General features: G+C 43.2%; 1 protein-coding gene across 1 annotated transcript in view; it reads right to left on the bottom strand.

The window, feature by feature from the left end:
• Positions 1-24,466, bottom strand: part of sema3h (sema domain, immunoglobulin domain (Ig), short basic domain, secreted, (semaphorin) 3H) — a gene marked incomplete at both ends in the record, with an annotated part of 47,298 nt that extends 22,832 nt beyond the window's left edge. The window contains 7 exons of the mRNA XM_079274316.1: positions 749-894; positions 1,473-1,592; positions 2,943-3,036; positions 3,695-3,814; positions 4,477-4,539; positions 8,203-8,357; positions 24,367-24,466. Of these exons, the coding sequence (XP_079130442.1) occupies positions 749-894; positions 1,473-1,592; positions 2,943-3,036; positions 3,695-3,814; positions 4,477-4,539; positions 8,203-8,357; positions 24,367-24,466 (798 nt within the window). The remainder of the gene's footprint in view (positions 1-748; positions 895-1,472; positions 1,593-2,942; positions 3,037-3,694; positions 3,815-4,476; positions 4,540-8,202; positions 8,358-24,366) is intronic.
• Between the last annotated feature and the right edge of the window lie 293 nt (positions 24,467-24,759).

Below are 24,759 nucleotides of genomic sequence, written 5' to 3'. Positions count from 1 at the left end.
GAGCCCAGGGTTATATCTTCAAATTGATTTGTTTTTTGGTCGGCCAACAGCCAAAAACTCAAACTAACTATAATGTAATACTGATAGAGGTGGCAAATCCTCAAATTGGAGAAGCTGTACCAATACTTTTTATTATATCCAAAGAAAACTCAAGAATCTCCTGTTGCAGACATACTGTAACTAATTTACACATTTCATTTTGTATTTGTCAATGTTGCTTAAAAAAGGAATTAAACGATTCATTGATGATCCAAATAGTTGCCAATTTATTTCCTGTCAATTGATTAACTGATTAATTATTGCAAAATGTGACCACTGATTGATGTTGGAAACATTTTCTAGAACACTTCTATACACACATAGGCAGGAAAGAATATTTACGCAAACACACAAACATGGTCATGATTGTTTACACATATCTACATTAAAAGGCAAACAGTACAAACATTCACAGCGTATCACAGTGGAGCAGAAGACGCAGTGATAGCGACAAACATAAACAGTCCCCTATACACAGACTTCAAAAAGTGCATCTATACAAGCTGGCAGGAACATCCAATCACATCGCTTTCTACGTAAACACACACCTCAACAGGCGCAGACACACGCACTGAACAGCACGTATACATACTTTACTTGTTCAGGCAAACGCATATATTTACATAAACTACATGCAGACAGTTTCTGATATGAACAAACAAACACACAAACCTGGCCTCTATCTGTCTCCAACAAGCACACTTCATACCTTGCACACACGTGCCACTCTGGAGTAGAGCACCTTCCCAGCAGCCCCTTCTGCCTCTTGAGCGCGCTCAGTGAAAAACACGTAGACTTTATCATCTTCGGGGTTATCAGTTTCAGACAGCGGCGCTACCCGCACAAACTGGGCATCTGGAGAGAGAGAGACACAGGGAGAGAAACAGACAGGTACAACTGAGTTTACAAACAGCAGAGAGAGTCAACACGTATCTTGTTGTTGTCAGCAGCAGACGTTGACAGACTGGCCTGATGAAACACCGACCGGGCGTGCAGGAGATGGTTTTAGAGATGTTTATTTCGAGCAAAAGACATTCAGTGTAGTCCAGAATATTCAGTATATAGAATAAGTAAAATTGTTAAATGCATTATGACCAAAGAGAACACTTCACTTGAGAAATAGATGTAGAAAAAGAACAGATATGCATTAAAGGAGTAGTAATGTTTCATGTGGCACAACATGACTCACACATGACAAAGAAGGCAATCAATAGAAAACCTGGGAAGCATACTAACTAAATAAAAGGTCATTTTGTTTGGTGTATTCTGGATGATAAATTATAATATTTGCTGATGAGAATACCATCTCAGGAATCTTACTAGAAGTCTGCACATAAGCAGACTTCTGTCGTGGCCTCCAACCACGGTGGTAACAGATCACTTTTGAAAAGTAAGGAGTTTTTTACTCCTCTTTGACCTTTCTTTGCACTCACCCTGCAGCCAGGTGGAGTCGTACTGCTCGCTGCGGATGACGTGACGGCTTCCGAGACTGCGGAAGAAGGCGGAGTCCCGGCTCATGAAGTCTGAGGTGATCCCAGCATACAGCTCTCCATCTGCACAGGATAACGAAAGCTTTAGGTCTTTTTAGGTAAGACAGAAAGGTTGTCTATCTGAAGTTTAGGTTCAACATATTCTCACAATGGTTCATGCAATCTTTTTGTCAGATCCCCCCCACCCCGTGCCATGAAGTTTGTAACTCAGGCTTTCTATAAAAAAATTGTAGTCTCTTCCACTTCCACCGTCCCAAAACTTATTTCAACTACTCTGAAGTCAGTGTCAAGTAAACCATCAAAAAATTCTAAATCCTTTGACATTGTTACAGTAATATATATTGGGGTTTTTCCTTCATAAAAACACACAATTCAAATGATAAGGAAATAAAATATTGTATATTTATGGACTAAAACAAATCTTGTCATTAGTCGTTTTAATAAGCTGGTTAGAAGTATTTTAAACAGGTCATAATTCCTTTTTTAATATCCGTTTATGTTGTTTTGAAAACATCTCCTTCAAACAACTGGATTTATTCAAGTTTCTCAGCAACACTACAATTTACAAGATAACGTCATCATTTACCTTCGCACAATCCTCATTTTCACTGAACAGAGCCTGAACGCATCACAATGTAACTGAACAGACCCTCGTTCTCCTCGTGTCAATCGAAACAATGATTGGTTGTTTACAATGTAACATTACAAGAGATCGGCGACCAGAAAAGCATAAATGCGGATGTCCTGATTGCATATCTTACTGAATATTGGCGGATAACGATCGTCAGTAAGACTTTATTTCACACTGTGGTGTTTAACGTTAAACTGTAATTAATCCGCGGTTCACATGCGTGCCGAATGGCGAGGGGATCAACAGTGGTCCGTTACACAACTAAATACTTCAGAAGCTCATGATACTCCTATTGTACACATACTGTAACTAATTTACACATTTCCAGTGATTGTGTGTTGGGCTCTGAGCGCTGCCAAAACTCCGACACTCAATACTGCGCCTGAATGCATCCTGTGTAGACACAGATGGAGCACTGAAGCTGCTGACATGTTGCTCACACTACGGCACAGTGTACCGGTAAGTTTGTGTTACTCCTGCAAACCACCCATATTGAGAAAGAAATGTCGGCATTATGTTGAGGTGGCCTTATGAGGCAAAAAATCCAATCCCTCAAACGAATCATAATATTAACAATGTTAGTGTGCTGATCTTTCTTCAGGGGGTGTCGCGGTACTGCAACAACAAACCCATATTTTTTGTTTAGTCGTTTGTTTGATTCATTTGTCTCAGGTGAAACTGGTCATCCACACCAACCTAAAACCTCACAGACAAGCTATGGTTGTTGCTATGATGACTTATAATTCGGAGTTTATTTGAGTCGTGGTTTCGGAAAAACTTACCAACGACATCAGAGGCTGTTTTCTGAAAGGGATCGTAGGGACATTTCCCTTTCCCACACTCTGTCTGGCTGTAGGAGAGAGTCTGGTGCTCTGACTGGCAAATAAAACACAGCCAAAGGTCAGAGAGAGAGAAAATCAGCGAGACAGAAGAAGACAAACAGGAGAAAACAAGTTGTTTGGGCAGACTCATTTTTTTTAAATAATTTAATTCATCCTAACAAATAGGCAGAACGACTTTTTCAGCCAGCTGAACTAGCCTGCCACACACACGCACCGAGCAAGTGACTAATAGAGGCGAATCGGGCTAAGTGGTGGGATTTAAAAATGTGTGAAGTCCAGTCTTAAACCACTCTGCACCACCAGCTCCTCTAAGCACCACGTCTGAACCTCTCTGATCTCACACACCCTTTCATGGTATTAGCTGTTCCCTGACACACATTCACACGCACACACACACCCAAATACGACTGCAGGAATGCACAACCCCCATCCCCCCAACACACACACACACACACACAACAGGGAATTTTAGAACCATGAACCTATTCCTGTCACAATGTGTCTAAATCATGAGACATGACCGATACGACGGGTCAGTGTGGAATAAAGAAGATTTACATTCATATTATTTATTTATTATTATTTATTTCAATCAGCTGGAGAAAAGACACATCACTCCGTTGGATTTCACACTTCCAGCTGGTTACAGATTATTTGTGTGTGTGTGTGTGTGTGTGTGCTTGCAATAATACCTGTAGGAAGACGCTGGTAGCTATGAAAGCACATCGGGGGTTGAAGGCTCCAGTGCCACAAACGTACAGGTGAGTCTGATTAAACGGCTGCAGAACTCGCAGGAAGTTAGCACACTCCAACTGGACAGAGAGGCACACACGGAGGGACCACAGCGTGAGGAATAGTGGAGTGTGTAAAGTATTTTGTGATATTGTTTTATTACATATATATAAGGTGGTGGTTATTTCATATAAATTGGTTGAATTTTTATCACCGAAAGTAACAACATAGAATCTGTATGTGAGTAATGCAAGTTTAACTTTGACCCAAACTGTGTGTTTTTACACACAAAATACATGGATATCCCTGGCTACATGGAAATTGAAAGTAAGATATGTGTGTTAGCTTTTCTTGAGTTCCCTGTCAAAGTCATTTTGTCATTTTGTCCTGTACGTGTCGTTTTGTTGTCTGACTGAAACTACCTCACCTGAATCTCGATATTCTCACCAGCATCAGAGCTCTCTATGTTTATTGTTCCCAAATGAATCAGATTCAACTTTAGTTCTGCTCTAGATTGTAATCCACAATGCAACTTTATTGCTGCAGAACAGCATGACATTGCAGCACACAGTGAAGAAACGTTGTCAAACTTGAAATGACGTGTGAGTCACTGATCTATGTCTGTGTGGAATTATGTGTGGATTCATTTTCTGTGACTTTTAAACAGTACAGTAGTTACAGTGGTATATGTTGCCTCGCTTATGTAATCTGTTTGTGTGTGTGATAGAATGTGTTGACTCACCTCTGGATCCTTCCCAGCCATGAGACACTCTTGGACACGGTCTGGACTGGCTGGCCAGTATAGCTACAAAGAGCAAGAGACATAAAGCAAGCAGAGAGGGGGAGAAAGAGATTTAAAAACAGTTTTTATTACTGACTCTACATCACAGATGAAAGGCTTTTGGCATCGGCAGGTGCTTGACGAGGCAGGGAGACTCAGCAAAACATGACTAATCTAGATGAAAAAAGGCCGGAGGAGAAGAGGGAGTATTTAATACCTCTGGCGAGGCAGCTTCAGGGAGGAGAAAGTTAAAACCACCTGGCAGCACTGATGAGTCCTTTTGATGAGTCAAGCTGTCAGAGCAGCAGTAATGGTGGCAGCATGACAAATGAATCTACCATTTGGCGGTGACTACCGTACACTCTTTAGCTACAGCTACATGTGCACCATTATGCAACTAGTGTAATCACTTTGGACAAAGCAATCAGTAGGTTTTCTTAGCAGCCCCCTGGGTACTGTAGATGTAAACCATAATCATGTTGTCATGCAGAAACATTTGTTTTTTAGAACATAATTTGTGTGGTTACGCCTGGTCCAGTTTTGCCAATTGGAAGTTTTTCTAGGACCTGACATACTTAAGAAGAGTCAGATTCTGTGCCTATTACCTTAACAGAACCACACTCTGGGTAGGAAGCAACAAATATTGGCTGATTTGTTTTGAGTAGGAGGCGAGACATGGAACCCTGTCAAACGTATGGCTCGGGGGCAGATCTGGAGACGTAACCTATTTCAGTCTTTTGTGAAGGCATGAGACAGTTTTCATCCACTTTTTTTAAGTGTCTGAATCATTGTGTGTGAACAAAATCAATAGGTTGTTAAAAATCGAGTCGCAGGTTAGGTTGGGTGTGTGTGGGTGGGGGGGGGGGTGCGTTTTAAATGGTTTAGTTCAACCTCCCCAGTGGATTAATTTAAACCTGAACATATTCAGGATATAATATTTAAAACACCCACAGTAGGGATCATTCCACTGCTTTCATGTCAAGCCATTAGGAAAGGAAATAATAGATGAGGCAACGAGAGAGAGAGAGAGAGAGAGAGAGAGAGAGAGAGAGAGAGAGAATAATGGCAGCTACATGACGAATCTAAATACTTCCTTGTGCCATTGTGTCATTGCCAAAGAGACCACAGCGGGCAAGCTGAGATTGAAACAATTGGATAAGTGATCGTCCTCACTTATCTTTGCATACCAACTGCAGAGTTTATTGAAAAAATGCAGGAACTGAACTTTTGTTTTTGTTCACATCATAATGATAGAAATAAGACCTGTGCATCGACACTCGGGCTGCACGATATGAGGCTCGATGTCCTATTTGACAAATCTCAAGCTGCTGTGTTTCAACAAATTTTCTTTTATCAAAAAGTCTGAATTTGCTTGAATAAAATGTGACACCAACTCTTCGTAAGTGAATACGGACAACTGCTGGTTGAAGGAAACTATTTCTTCTGGATGTCCAGTAATTGTTCCCCGGTGTAGTCATACCCGCAGAGCCCTGTGCGGAGCCGAGACCATCAGATTAGATTACAGACCACGTTGCCCCTTATCTAAAAAATACCACACACTGACAGGAACATGGACCACCACTAAAGGATTCTCACCAGCTACAGACTGGTTCATGGAAATGTGCCCCTCTGTGAAGAGCGTGCTGGTTGTCAGTCTATACGACATACAGGAATGTGGGTGAATGCAGCATAGAAATCACTGGCAGGAAAAAAAAAAGGAAAATTTGATGTTGAGAAATGACGAATGTCTGTTCTTTGGTAGAGAAAACCAGAGCTGAAAAGGAAAGAAAGAAAATGGAAACAAAAGAGGTAGCGTGGATGATTAAAGGACAAGTACGCCACAAGAAGCCACAAACACACTCAAACCCTTGGTGACCCTTTGTGTAATGTGGGTTGCCAGCTGCAGACTCACACAGAAGGAATGCCTTGAGGGTTTCTGGCCTGATCAAAGAAAAGTGCGTCTGAAGGCAACAGCGTCACGTTCGTCACTCTGCCCTGAACTGGGCTGGACCGGAGGAACTGGTTACGTGTCCATCTCTCTGTGCCAAAATCAGTTTTATTGAGACGGCAAGACAAGTATGTGTGTTAGGTGTAAAACACGATAAAGAGAAAAATGAAAAAAAGTAGGAATAAGTTTGTCTTAAGCTGCACTGACAAGAAGCTCTGGATGTCAGTAGCAGAGGAAATAAACAGAAACGTAGAGAACACGGCACTGTGAGTGGTTTTAACACCACAAGGGAAAAGACTGCACACGAGCTGGAACAGTCTAAACAGACTATAAATACTGTATGCACAAAGATATTACTTTACAGCCAGCATGGAGCTGAGCTATGAGTTGACTATGACTATCTATCCTTTTGTTGGCTGACTGCCTGGCTGAGTGGGTGGCTGGCCAGCTTGACTGCTGCCTGTCTGTGTGTCTGTGTGCCTGTCTGTGTGTCTGCTTGCCTATACCTGTTTGACTCTCTCATAGCTCGTGTGTTCGTCTGACAGATGAGGGTATTGATTTGATCCGAGAAGGCGGAGTTATGAAAAGGAAGCGCTGTCGCCGTCCTTGCCGTGGCCCTGAACTCGTCACCGTGTCGGTCTGGGTATGAAATGAAAGCTGCAGAAGGAACCCAGGTATACTGTAACAAACCTGTAACTTACATCTAATACCATCGATCATTGATGTATCGATTTATTGGTAGAACCAGATGTTATGTCCCTGTGTTACTTGCTGCAAATCTTGGTTGGGGCTCCTGTGAATCTGAATACTGCTCATACTGATGCTGGAAACGCTTTGTAAATTGCACCATTGGTGAGGAGGAGCATTGCAGGAATATAGTCTACAGCGGGAACTTGACCAGCTGCATCAAGACAGGTCAGAGCAGAGCAGGGGGTCTGCCTCAGGGTTTTAAGCTTCATATTATTGATGCCATGTGAAAACACTGGTCCTTAAAATGTTGATATACGCCTTAAAAAAAAACTTGATTCATCCGACACAATAGAAAAGGCAGAAGCACTCGCTGGTATAAGAAATCCATGGACTACAGAAAATAGTTCTTTAACAGGCTGCACACATTTTGTTGTTGATGATTCAAAAATGTGGCGTGCAGGTGATCTGTCTCTGCCTTTGTTCCGAAGTTGATCCAACCTCCAGCTGCTCTTCTTTAAAAGTCACTCTCCCACGCCAACAAGGGTTGTGCTGCTCGGCAGTCAACGTGGACAGTGGTGGAGGTAGGAATGTGAGAAATGTGTCGAAATAATTTGTGGATAATCTAAACAGTACATGCGAGGTCAAAAATAAAACCACATTTTGGCAGATGTTTTGTCAAACACTGCAGCTGTAATAGAGAGACCAAGCTGGAACTAGAGGTGGAAAGATGAGCCAGAGGAAAATGTTGTAATTCGACTTCACAAAACAGAAATTGAGGAAGAAAGTATTTCTGAAATAAGAGTTAGGGATAAAAGACAGATAAGCGATCGGAGGGTGTGACTTTCCTCTTCCTCCTATCGTCACTGATTAGTCCCATCAAAGCACGGACACATTAGTTATCTGAATCTGCTGTCATTTGACCTGGAGTTTATGTGTGTATTATGTTTTTATCTCCAGGCCTTCATCAGCAATATCATGCGTGTTTGTATTGTACCTCGCCTGGAATGGTACGTGAATGTGTGTGTGTGTGTGTGTCTTCCAGCTCTAACCTTGCGCGGGTTCTGCGTTATGTCGTCCAGACTGGTAGACAGCAGGTTATCTTTCATGGCCACGTAGAGGCGCCTCCTGTCTTCGTCAGGCAGCAGGGAGTGCAGGTCCCCGGCCACCAGGGGCAGCGTCAGCAGGCGGCCGTTCTGAATTAGCTCTGAAGGAGGAGAGGAAGACAAAATGAAGGATTTACATTCGGCGAAGAGGAATGTAAAAATGACAAATTGTGCTTTTACTGGGAATAATGAGGGTGCTCAGTTAAAGATAATGGACTCCGGACTCCATCGGGGAGAGTAGAGTCAAGTTTATAATGTTCTCAATGGGAAATTTGGTTTCCACACAGTCATGGGTATCAGGAGCAATAATTAATGCACAAAATACACATGACACCCAATGCAAATATCTGTTTTGGTAACAGATGGTCCAGAGGTTTTGTGTCAGTTAAGAAGAAAATGTTTCAACAGACAAACAACAAGATAAACTGACATTTTGGTCAGAGACACAAACTTCCAGCAGTATCTATCACACAGACAATTGTCTGTTGTTTGTCTTGCAGCGGTATTTCTCTTATCACACTGAACACTCGAACGAAACAAAAGAAACTGTAACATATATTCTGCAAGTGACAAACACACACACACACACAGTACCAGAACGACATCTCCAGACAGATTGTATGATAACGAGCGATACTGAAAGCACAGATAACGAGCATGCAGCTTAACTGTTTTTTAAATGATTACACTGTTGCACCATGTAAACTATGAGAAAAGTGCACGTCCGTCTGTCATGTGTTAACGTTCCTATTTGAACTGCCAAGTGTTCTTCAGTAGATTGGACTTGGCATCGGCTCGCGGAGCTAAAAGCATAAACATATAGGCTTTAAAGCAGCACCAGGCATGGCTTCACACGCTGGCAGCTCTAAATAGCAGTGGGAGGCAGAGACGGAGCTTATACAACACAGTTTGAACTTTAAAAAGCGGAGGGGGGGGGGGCATATAATGTTGGTAAAATGCACATAGCATCCTCCTGTTAAGAAACCTTCAGCGGTGTTTTATACTAAATGATACCAAACGGACGAGAGGCAGAGGAGTAACTTTTCCAATCTGAGTGTATAAATCAGGCCCCAAGGACAAACTGGATGTATGGGATAATAATACAGCTTGCAATTAACATAAAATATTGCCCAGTGTAGCTTCAGCACATAGTATTGGTTCACTCAGGGGAAGATTTAAGGGAGTTATAAATGATTTATCATCTTTCACTGCGGCAGAAAACTCAGCTCGCTGTTATTAAAAGAGAGATCGTTTATAGTTTTGTATCGTTGGGCATTCGTGTGCTTCTTCCTTTACAGCGGCGATGGATCAACCCCTTTAAACACATACTTTAAGCTTCCTCAAGCAGCTGAATCTGAACTGACACTGAGATCATACAGAATAAAACCTGGTCAATGTTACTCTACCTCACTGACTTACACAGGAGGCAGTACAGTGTGAGAAATGAATTGATTCTCTACCAGTGTCAAAACAAATGTTTGAACGGATCAACAGCAATCGTAAACATGTGACAGAAAGCTAATTAATGTGATTTTGTGTCCGTACAGACCTGGCTGTTGATGCATCTGTCTCCGATATAGTTCAAACCTGTTATTAAACTTCTTCTGGACTGATCAAATGTAAAAAAAAATACAAAGGTAAAAGTTCTTCTCACGGTACCTCTCCTTTTGTCCACCACATTTACAACCCAACAAACACAAATCCATCTGTCAAAATACAAATCTCTTTGCTGACACATCGCTGTGGTTGCCCCTTATTCTGCAAATAAGCCGCGCCGCCTTTCCTCTCCAAACACATGGCAATTATCTTAACTACGGCTGACTCAAGCAGATGTGGGATCTAACAAATAAAAAGTGATGAATGACTCGCAATACCTTCAACACTCTGCTGTATCCCTTCTTTATATGCTACACGTCATGTTAGTTGGCATGTGGGTTGCATATAAAACAGAAGACGGCTTGAGCAGAGTGAAGAAAAGATGAAGAGACTTAAAGATGAATGAAAAGTGTTGAGGAGCGAACACCGAGAGGAAGAAAAAGAGAGATTGGCGGACGTCGGGAGAAGCGGGACACTGTTAAAGTGCCGGAGATCAATCCAAGAGACTGAGAAATAAATGAGACGAGACTGCTGAGAAGAACCGTGAAATGGTGACAGACTGGATATGAAATAAAAAGAAAGATGAAGAGACGGGAAGAGACAGACGGTAAATTCACTGTGAACATACTTGTATCAATTTGTTCAAATTAATACTCAAGAACTCGACCATTCAAATTCTGGTGGTACCAAATAACCACACTGCTGGGAAGGCCGGTATCTCGCCATCATGCTTTGCTAAATTCACAGGAAATTTAATCTGATTTCTTTGAACCCGATCCAAATTCATCAAAATGCGGAACATGGAGGGATGACAAGTTTCCACAACTCTGCCCAATTAACAAGCTGCATGCAGCCCATGTGACCTTTGTTTACCGTTCATATCTGGCATTTAATTATGGGATCTGAACAGAACCGAATATGACAAGTCGACTTTTCTTTTGGATGCAAAGAAAACTTTGTTGAATAATTGCAGTTAATGATATGTTATATAACACTTTCCATCTGTATTTTGCACTATGCACACAAAGCACACAGTAATTGTGAGAGGGGAAAATAGGGAGGAGGAGGAAGAGGGAGACAGGATGGGAAAAAAATGACATGGCAATGTGACAACAAGATGAAAATGGTCTGATGGGTGAAGACAGCTGCGAGATGAGAATAGGCGAAATGTCAAAACATGACACGGTGACAGACAGATGAGGAGAAAAGGGAAAGGGGGAGGAGGAGCGCAAAAGAGTGAAATAAATCTTGATGGAAGAAAAAATTAATAGATATTGATGGACGAGGATGAGCAGGAAGGGGAGGAATGGGAAGAGACAGGTTGAGATTTGGCAGGAAAGGTCGATGACGGTAGAAGACGGAGCTCCTGGAAAAACCCATGTTGCGATGACAGGGCTGGGGGGGGTGATGGGCATTTGGGTTGATTGAGGAGGAAATGAAAAAGGAGGATGAAGGGGAAGAGTAGCAGAGAGTGTGAGGAGAAATTGTAGTGTAATAACAGAGTGAAGAACGATGGATGGACAGGTAGATTGAGGAGGAAGAGGAGGAGGAGAGGGGTGAGAGAGCAGATTAAAAAAAGAGGCAAAAGTGAGAGGGAAAATAATATGATGACAGGGTGAGAAATGATGATTGGATGGATGACGGGTGAGGGAAGCAGCGGGGGAAGACGGAGCGGCTGTGGGAGAAGAGAGGAGTAGAAAGAAATGTCAGAGAAGAAGAGAAAAATGAAAGGCAGAGACATCAGGATGAAGAGGAGGAGGGAGAAAGACAGGCCGGTGGTGGAGACTGAGAGGAACCACAACATGCTGACAGTCAGTCGAAAAACACAAGAGATGGATGAGCAGAAAGGACATGAGGAGAGAAAAAAGAGAGCGAGAGGAAGGCATGACTCGATGGAAATTAATTGATAATCTGAAACAGGTACAGGCACAGGAGGAGAAGAAAGGTCTGCACACTAAAGGCACATAGGAACCTGTACTTTAGCGCAGTGGGACATCGCTGCTGATTTGGGTACTTTGTTACATATTCAGCAAACGGGCAGAGAGGTAAGTTGTTCAGCCTCACACTGATTTGGGCGTCATTAATCCCAGTGGGTGCATCCACCACCAACATTTCTAATACATCTATAAAACCATGCAGTCGTTGCTGCCTTGACTTGTTTGTCTGCTCTTCACTGCAGTGCACATGAAGCCTTTTGCTGCAGTATGTGCACTGTCCTACTAACATCAGTGTCACACTGGTATCAGGAACGGAAAACCTCTGATATTCCAAACTGACCTTTTCCTCCACATTTAGACTCAGCAGAAAAAGCAGAGCTGCTATTAGCATTAATGATGCTCTGTTCGGTTTAGTAACAAACTGTTTTAATATTTGCATGACCAGCTGATGTGGGATTTACGATTTTGTAAAAAAAAAAAAAAGCCGACGACCGCCCCCCCGTTATTTCTAAACATTATGTTGAAATGCAGAAAAATACAAATCAATCATTCCAACTTTGAAAACAGGCCATGTCCCCTCTGTTGTCAGTGGCCTCACAGTGTGTTCATGGGTTCTAGCTATTTGCATTCAAAGGCCGTTTGGAGACGAGACGTTTCCGTCACCCTCTTCACAGAGAGTCTGACCCGGGTGGACTTCATGCCTTGCTCTGCCTACTAAAGCATCAGGCACTTCATCTGAATTGCAGTCTGCGTGCCACAAGAGCAGCATGACCTCGCTTCATTCAATAAAAAAGGGAAAAGCTCAGCCTGACTGGATGTGAAACCACCTCTGCAGTGGAAACACCGGAGACATTCAGCGTCTGTTACCATCACGAGATCTATGGGTCAGACAGGCGGGAACCTAGTTTACACCCTCACTTCAGAGTGCCTTAAATCAGCATTATGGCAAAGAGGACGACACTCAGATGAAGAGAAGAGGGAACTGAGAGTGGCTTTGTAAACACACACTCACTCACACACACACACACAACCCAATCTCTCGGTTTGAATACAACTTCTTCATCCTGCACACGCCATCACACATAAACAGAATTTTTGGAATCTTTGTCTCCTATCTTGACCTCACAACGATGAATGACCCTTATTCAGAAATGAAAACACACATTCCTTTCTCCATCACGCACGCACACACACACACACACACACACACACACACACACACACCCCTGACTGAGTCGAGAAGCACCAGCTGCACCCACCCCACCCTTACTCTTGGGACAGTTGCCTTGGAAACAGCAACCATGCCGACATAATTTGTGAGTGTGTGTGTGTATGTGTTGAGAGGTGCCTCTTGGCCTTGCCCCCCCCACACACACACACACACCTCCCATGTCTTTCACACAAACAAATGAATAATTTGGCCCACGCCGCTCAGCAACACTTTGGCTAAATCACAGACTTTGGAATAATGGAGTGTTTTTCTAAGACATCAAGGCTATTTAGTTAATGGGAGGGGCCACACACACACACACACAACACACATACTAATTCATTCATTCACCATCAATCACACACATTTCCAGATATTTCAGGATACAAAGAGCACAATCTATGCCCCACCGCCTGGCTTTCTATCAATTCCAACATTCAACAGGATATTACTGCACACACCTGCCAAGACTGAATGAAACCTTCGTACATTCATGACCAAACACGGTCAATGCAGGTCAACCAATTCACGTCACAGTCTACACTAACCTCTGAATGAACGCTTTATAAGTTCCAGTGAAAGTGAGAGTGAAATTGTCAGCAGTCGCCCGTGGTCGATTTTTCTGATGATTTCTTCGACCGAGCAGTAATCTGTTCTCCAGCTCTGCAGCCTTTGTAGAAACTCTGAATTAAAATAGATTTTTTTCTTCTTCTAACTGGCTCTCAGCTCCAAAATGCCTTCAAATTGCATTGAAAGCTGGAAGAACAATCAGATATCATAATAGCCAGTTATCATGTGGCACAGAGAGGAGAACATAAGGCAAAGAATATTAAGAACAATATCAGAAGCCACCTTATAGTGCCGGAAAAGGTGGTTTGAATTAACAATAAATTAATCTGTGAACAGGCTGGGTGATACATGTTTACTTCTCTGTGCAATATTTCTTCAGAACAGATCGTTGTATCCTTCAAACTATCCTATCCTTGTAATTATATTGATTCTGTTTATTAACTTCCATGTTCCTGCCAGTGTACAGATGTCTCTCTTGAAAGCTATTTGTGAAATCGCAAAATGTTGAGTTTTAACTTTCATCATTGCCGTTAGCTTAACTTGAGACTGTTTATAAAAGCTTTTTATGGTGGTCGTAGTTTGGTGGGTACTGGTTACTATGAGGCTCATTTCTAGCTCTGCACGGGAAGCGACATGGTTAAAATGTTGTTTTTTTAAACACTGGAACCAGCGTGATCAGCAAGCACCAAGTAGCAAACACTTGTCTTTTATCTAATGTTATCAAAAGTTCTACAGACTACAACTACAAGTTCTTTACTTTAATCATAAGAGCCAATGCCACTTAATTGACCTTATTCAGTCATTTAAGAACTCCATCGAAGAAAGAGATAAAAGATAAGATACAGAAATATAAATAAGTTACTACAATAGTAAAAAGAGACTTTCCTTGTTCTATGAAAGCATCATCCTGTGCACACATGCACAACCTTGCAGCACACACACGCGCGCCTGCTGAGTGCAGCCATTCTTATCAGCACCAGGTTGACAGCGGGGTCAACGAGGGCCGTGACCTCTGATCCGAGCCAATTGGCCTCTGACTCCTGTCACTGGGAATCAAAGACGCAAAAGGTTGAGACGCAAAAGAACAGAAACGCTAAGACATAATCCTACTGGTGCGTCCACACGCACACTGAAATATGTGTGTGCCTGAATGGTTCCTTCATAGTGGTGCAAGCTTCTGCCTCTCCATATTTGCCATTTATATATGTGTGTGTGTGTGTGTGTGTGTCAGTGGTGGATATTTTATCCATGGTGAACATTAGATTAAAGGCTGCTGGTCATGGGAGCTCTGATGGACGTCGATGTGATTAGAGCAAATGTGTGGCGTGTGGCACAGCTAACAACATTCCTGCATTGCACTAGACATACAGGCACACACACACACACACACACAGACACGACAATGCATCTGTGTGCCCTCCTTCTCATGAACAAACACACCTGTGCACGAGCAAAAAGACTGCAAAAGACTTCATACAAGAATAAAGCGTCTGTGTTGTGCTGATAAAAGTAAAAATTGTTCATAGTGGTTCTTTTAAAATGAGGCTCTGTTTGCGTCCTAAAACTTTAATTTTCTACTTTTTGTATTGAAGCTGCTTTACGCAACCTTTTTTTCACAGGGATGCTTGTTAATAAGATGTATAAAAGGAAAACGTTACAGAAAGCTTATCATTGTCTTAGATTAAGCCCAGATGAGGCAAATCAAGACTGTTTCAAATCAATGATCGGCACATGATCTCATTCACAACACCAAGTGCAGTGCCAGTAAAGATTTCTGAGTGACCCTGTGTGTCCCTCTCTGAGCTCCACCTCAAAGTCTTTTTTTCAGTGAGGTCTGAGACGAAAGCTTGCTTGGGCGTGACCGATTTTGAGCTTCAGTGTGACTGTCGAGGTGAGGCTGGCAGCCGAGGTGCAAGGACGTCACGGCGTCAGAAACAACAGAGGAAAGCAGCGAGACGGAGCTCTGCTAAGTATCCATTCAAAGTAGGACGCGGCACCGCTTCCCATGCTGGCATCGCACCACATCGGGGCTGAGACGACGACCTGCACACTGCTGGACAGGATGTGTGCTGACTTGGTTAGCACACAGGCAGTGCTGGATTCTTCCACACTTCATGAGCAATAACAAGTTTTAGGAAGGAAACTTTCCCAACTGAGTGCAGGACTTGCAACACATATCAAGTTTAATGAATAGCGCTATAAGCCCTGCCGGGGTTTGCACTGGCACGGTGAAATATGACATAAGATACAAATGAAAGAAATGATGATGAAAAACTCAAGTCTGTCTTTCAATCGTTATCTCACTCATGGGAGTCCAACTTTCTTTTTTTCCTGGTGTTTTACAGCGACTTCTCCTCGTTTTCAGATTCCGACTTTTTCGCTGCGTACACACACACGAGCTGAACTTATCATCAATCTATCCAATTATTCCCACACCGCCGACACAGCGTCGTACATGTGAGCGTGTCAGTAAGCTACACGTGTAGTTTTGTTTCTGTGTCGGTCTTTGTCCGTCTGTTCATCTGCTTGCCAAACCCCAGGGAACTTTAGCTGTCTGGTGCAACGTTCCCAGGGGGAGGACTTTGTTGGCTGCGCCACCAGATGATGGTGGCGGGGGCGAGGAAACCGGGGGGCCCATTTCCTGTGGAAATGGGGTTATCACTTCACCAATTACTGGTGCAATTACAGCGGGGGGCCTGCAGAAGCCTGGGAACAAAGCCTATAGGCACACAGATGGGCACTCATGTGGACAGATGCACAAGTATGTGCACACACACACACACACACAAAATCATTTCTAACACGTGTCCACATACATACAGCAGTTATAAAATTCTCTCTTACGCCAAGATCACACTACATTTATGTCCCAGGTGTCAGATCGGGTGTCTCATGGCTTGCAGTCTCTCGCAACTTTCATAATGTGCAAAGATGATCAGGCAAGAGAGATGAATTTAAAGACCCAGTCATGTAAAAAGCAAAAACTCTGACATGCCTGTCTCTCCGTTGTGAGGTGTCATCGATGCAGAATCAGTTGTCTTCCACAATGACACACGACACTGGATTAAAGGACAACAAGTCATGCCCAATGCTGAGGCCCCAAGTCTTCCGATCGGACCAGCATCAAGCTAACATCTTGTAATCTGTCAGAATCATCCGCTAATCCCTTTGGGTATCATCTTCTATATGTTGAGAAGCATTGTTCTATGGTTATGTGTGTGTTACTACGGTAACGTAAATCAATTAATAATCATTCACATGCACACAAACTAATTATCTATTTGCTGCTTCTTCCTGTTCCACATGGACTCAAATCTTCTCAAATATTCAAACATATGTGCCCCCACACACACACACACACACACACACACACAGTGAGAAACATTATAGCCAAACACAGATGCAGTGCGTCTGGACTGCGTCAACGACAGACCAGACCCGTGTGGACAGCTTGACCTTTGACCTCAGTGCGTATGATTATTCATCATCATCAGACTGCTCGGCCTGGGTCGCCATTCTGCCGCACACACTTCAGTCAAGAGTCGATTCACTGTTTGTTTAATCTTTTTCATCTTTATTTATCTGAGAAACGGTTCACTGAGAACTCTCGTTGTTTTCTCTGCTTCTCACTCGCACAGCTACAACCGGTCTCGTGTGGGAGGCGCCCGATGCAGAACAACGCTGGTCGTTAAATGCTTTGCTCACGGTGAGACAGACAGACAGACATTTTCAACGAGCAGCAATAACAAGTCGCTTTTTCTCATGCTGATACTCCGACGTGAACACAATACCGTATATATTCCTAATCCTCATGGAAAAGACGAAGAGAAACAGCTGCAGTTGATCCCAGTAAGCTAATCTTCCTCTAACCGTCATCAAGTAGAGTGGAGTGTTTTCATCTACACACATAATGCTCCTTCGGTGCTGTCCGCACCCATCAGAGTTAAAAATCACTGCAGTCTCTGAATTGTCTGTAGCTGCTATTTCTTGGCTCAACATCAAAGCATGTCAGACATTCGGTATGCTTCGTGGACATGTGCTTTGGCAAATGGGCAATAATATTAATATCTCTACATCTTTAAAATGGGCGGCCATAAAAAAAGACATTGTCTTGTGAAGGTTGTGGATACTGATGATGTCGACAGCTCGGAGGGTCAAATTTCGGACAATTCCCTCCTTTAAAGCCCGGCCAGACGATAAAAAGCGCTATCTGTCGCTGCACATCCTCTCTCCTTTCTGATAAGTCCTGGTTCTATTTAAACAGGAAAAGGAAGTCTGACTTCAAACCTTTTGTGGCGCTTGTCTGATGTTTCCATCACTGGCAAAACAGACAGAAACCACAAGAATTTGATTAACAATTCTTGTGGTTCCTTTTTTTGTGTACGCAGCCATGGGAATGTAGGATCGCTCACACCAAGGGGTTAAAGATCAGATGTGTTGTGACTGTGTGCATGTAGCACTAAACCGAGGCTCGACCGGAGTCTGAACGTTGCCGTTATCTGATACTGAATCGATCAAAGTCATTGCAGAAAAAGTGACAGCTTGAGGTTTCCTTCGGGAATGAACCTCTGAGTATCACCTGCGTGTGTGCCCCCCCCCCTTCATATCCTGCATCTCCAGCCTGCTCTAATCTACAGCTAATGAGGTAAACTGCTGGTTAGAGTTGGTCTCAGCACGATTGATCCCCTTTCCTTCTGGCTTCAAGCTGGCCATCAAGCCAACTGTGTCATTGTGGATTAAATGTCGGCTAAAGTGAAAGGAATGCAGTGAGAAATATACGTTTACACAAAGCAGAGAAGAGAGACAACCCAAGACCTCCAGATCAGGGCGACTAAAACTTTCTCCAGCTAATATGACTTAAATTATATATTTATTTTTGCCCAAGCTCATAAAACAGTACGCAGCAAATGAGTTATAGGAGTAAAAACAGTTCTCGTGTGTCTTGACTGTTATATAGGGAAGAAATGCTGACGCACAGTAAGAGCCCCAGAGGAGAGGTGAGAAACTCAGCTCCAGATTATTGACAACAGGGCAGATTGGAGCAAATTAATACTTAAGGGAAATAGAAGAAATGTGAAGCTTGTGGTTTTATTGCTTAATTACAGGGTTCAGACTAAAGATAGCCTCTGATATTAACACCAGAAACCTCTCAAGGGGAAATTTACAGTCCACTGTTGTCAGGCACTGTTGTTGCCAAAACAAGAGTGTAATTTGACTCCTTTCACCGTCTCTGTCCAGAGGAGAAACCCCTCAAGCTCAGAGCCCCTGAATCAGGGGTTTTCATGTCTTGATGAGGGCCTAAAGTTTGGTTGCAAGAAGATTTTATCCGGCCCTCCAGATATTCTGGGAAATTAATTTCAAACAGCAAAGGAGGCTAAAGTATTTTTCAAGCACCTTGATTACAGCTATACTTCATATTTCAGCCAGATTAGTATTCAAACAAGCTGCTGAATAAAGTCTTCCAGAGAAAACGTCTGCCTCACTTGAGTGTTTTCTAAAGTGCGGGATGAGCAAGCAGCAACTGTTTGACTTCAGGAGTGACAAGCAATGGTGGCGCCACCATTGGGCACTTCCCTCCATTAAAATTAATAATCGAAAATAGAGCCTGATTCTGTGCCAGATAACCGTCCCAGTGAAATCCACATCTCAGCAACATCCCCAGCCCTGAGCCTGGAAAGCACTGGCCTAGATAGAAACGGATCTGAGAGAATAAATGAATAATCAAATATCTCTTGATTTTGAATACCTCTCTGAAGGCGTGATGAGGCTTTATTAGTGCATATAGTGCGAAGAGAAAGGTACGGTTGGGGAAAGCGGATGAAGATATACAACATACACCGAGAACCAGGTCTCACCTCTCAACTTGCAACCTCAACACTACAAAGGGGAGGTTTGTATTTTCCTGGGAAAAGAAATCCAGGCCAGAGGCCTTTGTCTTTCTTGTTTCGCTCAGCTGGATCTTCAAAAATACACGACGACATATTTCAAGGTTGAGGAGTTTTGTTGTAAAGTTTAGCTAGCAAGCCAGGAGAGTAATAACGTTGTTAAAGTCAAAGGAATTCCACACCGAGCCGAAGAGTGAGTGGGAAGAGAAGGAAAGACTCTCAACAGACAATTTACAAGCAATGAGACATTAGATCAGGTTGGACGTAGGCTTTTACAATTTCATTGAAACAACTGAAATGTTCTGTCTAAATACAACACGCGAATACATATTCAATCCCCTTCACAGTGAAGGCGATTAAAGCCGCAACCACATTCATTTGAATCTGGTCCAGATGGGGTCCAACGGTGGCCAAATCAGCTGCTTGTTTGTCTCGCAGACCACACAGATACACAACGTGCTTCTACTACAGACAACTCATCTGGGTTTGGTATGAAAGCAGCTGTGTATGGCTCCCCTAAACAGTGTTGTTGCTTGGGGATGACTAGGCAACAGGCTTTATCCTTCATAAAGTCACAACGTACAGATAGAAAGTATTTATATTCAAACTGTGTTTGTGCAACACGTCTTTTTACATCTAAATGTACAAACATGCACATGAGCAAACATGCATCTGGACACTGACGAACTAATCTTACGTTTGGTAAAACCAAGCACTTTGCATGCTAATAGCATGAAATTGAAAAGGCTTCATTTTCATTTACATTAATGGTTGGGCATTTCTCCAGAAAGACACAGGGGGGGGGGGGGGGGGGGGACAGCAGGATAAGTTGAAGCCTGAATCACAACCATCACAAGTAATCAGCGGTGTGGAGGTCAACAGTCAAAGCCAATGTCTCCCACTCACAGCAAAGAAACTCATATGATTCAATCTGAATATTCTCCAGTGACTGATTAACGTTGAATGTCTTTGGCAAGCCAAGTCACCAAGTGAATGCTGAATGAATAAAACATGTCTTCCTCCATGTGGGGAGAACAGGCTCACATTGACTGAATAAAGCATCCAGACCTCCTCTGAGGCAGCTAGAGGAGCTTCATTCTGTGATTGTGACGATGAATCTTTCGATTCCCATGTGACAGTTATGAGTTTGAAAGTAGCTGAAGGCTGAACTGTGACAGCAGTTTAAGTGTCTCTGTATGCAAGTCAGTATAAGACCTCCATGAATGTGTTTGTGTGCATGTTTACCTACTTGCATTTCTGTGTCCGTGTGTAGACAAAACGATATCAATTGTTTTTTCTTGCTTTAATGTGATTGTGTTTGTTCAGGTACAGTACTGTGTGTGTGTGTGTGTGTGTGTGTGTGTGTGTGTGTGTGTGTGTGTGTGTGTGTGTGTGTGTGTGTGTGTGTGTGTGTGTGTGGTACAGAGATGGTATCTCTAACCATCCATCATGAAGAAAATCCCACTACCATCAACTTAATGACTGGGATAATGGATTTAGTGCAATCAAGTGTGTGTGTGTGTGTGTGTGTGTGTGTGTGTGTGTGTGTGTGTGTGTGTGTGTGTGTGTGTGTTAGCCCACTCTTGCATATGGACAACATGAAGTTTGAGTGAATAACTGGGATAATTTGGTCATTAAGAGAGAGATGGAGGTTTAGGAGGTAATCCGGCATTTAAGTATTTAAAGCTGCTTTTTTTTCACATGAAGTTGGCCGGTCAGTCAGTGTGATTACACTTCACCAATCAGAAGAAATCTCTCTCTCTCTCTCTCTCTCTCTCTCTCTCTCTCTCTCTCTCTCTCTCTCTCTCTCTCTCTCTCTCTCTCTCTCTCTCTCTCTCTCTCTCTCGCTGTGTGTGTCAGACTAACAGCTCTGAATGTCTGGTTCTCCTTTATAACCTCTGTCCAGCCTTAAACTCACAATAGCTAAAAGGAAAACACCCGTTGACGTGTCAGCACCATGAATGAACTGTACTTAATATGAAATGTGAAGAAATCAGTGATGTTAACAGTGAACAGATTTACCGTTAATTGGCAATAAGAATCACCCTGACAGAGTGAGCCAGGCAGACACAGTGACAAACCCTGCAGCTAGACTAATTGATGGTGGAGCCTTACTGGGACAGTGGCTGAATGTGTCCCCAAAAAACCAATGCACGCAACATCGCGGCTGCTAACTCTGCCGGACGGGTGAACCTTTTACTGTGGATTGTGGGTTTGCGCCCCATCCGGGGTGATTGACAGCAGCGTGCTGGGCCCTTAACCCAGAGGTCAATGGATCAAAACCCATCCTCTGCTATCTATGCTTTAGGGAGGTTCAAAAGACTTTAACCTCCGTTTTACTGGCGACGATAACGCCGCAGGAAACAAAGGGCTGCTTGTATCACAGAGGAGCACAGAGGGAGGAATCCCTCTGAGACGCGACTAGAAGCAGGTCATTCATTTTGTAAGTGAGAGAAAAGGAAATACTGCATCTCATGGAGGAATCTTCCAGCCTGCTCCACTGGTCAAAGCGTCGTAAAGTCCGAGTCCATGGATGTCGGGGTTGACCCCGAAGGAATAGAGATCTGCAGTGGAGTTTCATTTGTAAAAGTGAACCTGTTTGGATCATCATCAGCAACACCCCGAGGCGACCAGCTGTGGTACCATCTTGATACAAATCTGAAAGGTCACGACTGTACTCATAAAACCATCCTCTCCTAACAGTGTTTTAACGTCTGTTTCTAGCCCCAAGTCTTTACTCCCCTTCCAATGTGTAGCAATGGGATGTAAAGAAGGCCATTTTGCTCTCCAAAATGGACAATAGATTCCGACACATCATTGCATGTCAATCCACACTGTCGATGTCAGTAAACAGTCAGCGGTGCAGACAAAGACCTCTGAGCACGACAGCATTGCTGCTTCACTACATCACCGCTCTGTTTCGCTTCGTCATGTGTTTCCCCTGCTGTCTATGTTCATGTCTGGGTCAAGAGTGGTGCTCCAGAACAGTAGAAGTAACCCGAAGGTTCCCTTTTCTGTGCGTTGCATCCTAGACATTAGCACAATCTATAAAAGACACAAAGCAAATATAGTCTGCTTGCTGACATCTTACAAAGAGAGTATATTGTATGTACAGAGTTTTGTATTTTTGAGTAAATGCAGTTCGTACTTCAAGCAGCTTCAGTCTAACATTTAAGGTTGCGTGAATAGTTTACCGCTGCTGGCAGGTGAAGCCTGCTTTACTGAGTTGAAGAGGTTTCTCAGCCAGTAGAGGAAATTAAAATGTGACAATCCGCTAAATTGTTTTTGATCAAATGATTCTGAGTGCACTGCAGACTTTTCCTCCAACGTCATGCATTACACAACGGTCACACTCCTTCACAGAATGCTTGCTGGAGAGGGAAACAGCACGACGACAGTTTTTTTATCAGATTAACACCTTTGTTTGCTCAATAACCGGTCATTTCTTATATTCTATATTTCATATAATTTGTCTTACTTTGTATGTTTCACGTGTATTATCAGGTTTATTGTTTACTGATCTCTAACTGCACATAATCCATTAGTAGATTGTTTTACTTCTTTTATCATCTTCTGTAGCTGTTCTCTGCTTATATTACGGTTTCTCACTTTACTCCATGATGAATTTGCTTTTGCAAAAGATTTTATAGTGGTTGTCTGCTATGACTTCAACAGATGAAAGAAAATCCAAATGTGCAGTATCTCTAAACAAAAAATCCTTTTCTAATTGCAGCGATTCCCTCCCTCTGTCTGAGAAACCCCTCCGTGGTGATGGGAAGGGAAATGACCACAGCATGGAGCTCCCACAGAGAGAGACAAAGAGCACACACACACACACACACACACACACACACACACACACGGGCATAATGGTGGAAGTCCCACTCCCTACACACATCACATATTTCTTTTTGTTCTCCTCCCAAAGATGAACATACTGGCCACTGTAGCTATAAAAACACACACAGTCCAAACAACAACCGTCTCTTGTTCAAAGTCATGAGCAGAAACACAACAGACCCACCAAGACTGAGGTGGACAGAGATCCTGCAACTAAAACAGCTCTATTTAGGCACACACACACACACACACACACACACACACACACACACACAAGCTCATATCCTCAAAGTGAGGACGAGTGATAACGACACACATGCATACTCAAGGACAGACACATAGTTCATGCATGCTCACAAAGACACACACACACACACACAAAGCAGCTACTTCAGCAGCTCTTCACATTTCCACATTCAGCTTTCATTAGAGCTAAATTCCCACCTGGGAGAATCCAACAAGGTTTCCCTTTCCCCCTCCCTCTCTGTACTTTCTAGGTCACGACTGGTCGACTTCAGCCTTATCACATCTACTTCACAGAGCCTTTGTGTTTTTCTTTTCATACAAATAAAGTGGCAAAGACACAGTATTAACTTTACAACCGTCGGACTTTGTTGTAGCGATGTCAAACATATGAAAATCATGCTGAATATGTCATTTAGGGAACTTTCTAACATCACAAGTGTGATGGAGAGGCTAAAAACAAGGCTGTCACAGCCAAATTTGAGGAAGATGAGGTGATTACAGAGATGGAGGAAGTGAGACAGTGGGGGGGAAAGGAACAAAACGGGGAGAGGGACGAGGTACAATGTGTGCTCCACATATCGCATAACAGTCCATGGGTAGTGATAGAACAGGAATGACAGAAAAGTGAAAGACGAGAAGAGCTGCGTGATTCCCGTCACCTGCATGAGTGTGTGCGTGTGTGTGTGTGTGTGTGTGTGTGTGTGTGTGTGTGTGTGTGTGTGTGTGTGTGTGTGGGGGGGGGGGGGGGGGGGGGGGAATGGCAGCGTAACAGATGTATTAGACAGTAAGAGCAAAGAAAGACCGCTCAAAACAAAAAGCCTCTTACCGGAGTGTGTGAACTGCAGTCTTGGTTGAGATGCTCTCCATGCCCCCGTTAAGGTAGCCCCAAGGTGGGCGAGCAGGACCGCAGTCACCGGCCAATACATCCTCCTCACACACACACAAGCACAGTCCAAGCCCAATCGTACACAATTCAGGCAACTACAGTAGCAGGTGCCCGACGCAGTGTTGGTCAAAATCTCAGTGAAGTGCTGAATCCCAACACACACTCACTCACACACACACACACACACAGGTACACACACACACACTCTTAGTTCAAAGTGCTGCACCGGTAAGAAGCAAAAGTCTGAGTTGCAAAGATACTGAATCCAAACAGTCTTGTGTCTTGAGTCAGGCTTCAATAAGTCCCGATCCAGAAAGAAATTCACTTCTCCTA

Source organism: Melanostigma gelatinosum (genome assembly GCF_949748355.1).
Source record: "Melanostigma gelatinosum genome assembly, chromosome: 8".
NCBI classification, from domain to species: domain Eukaryota; kingdom Metazoa; phylum Chordata; class Actinopteri; order Perciformes; family Zoarcidae; genus Melanostigma; species Melanostigma gelatinosum.
Note: the sequence above shows the minus strand (reverse complement) of the source record. Positions and strands in the feature narration are given on the sequence as shown.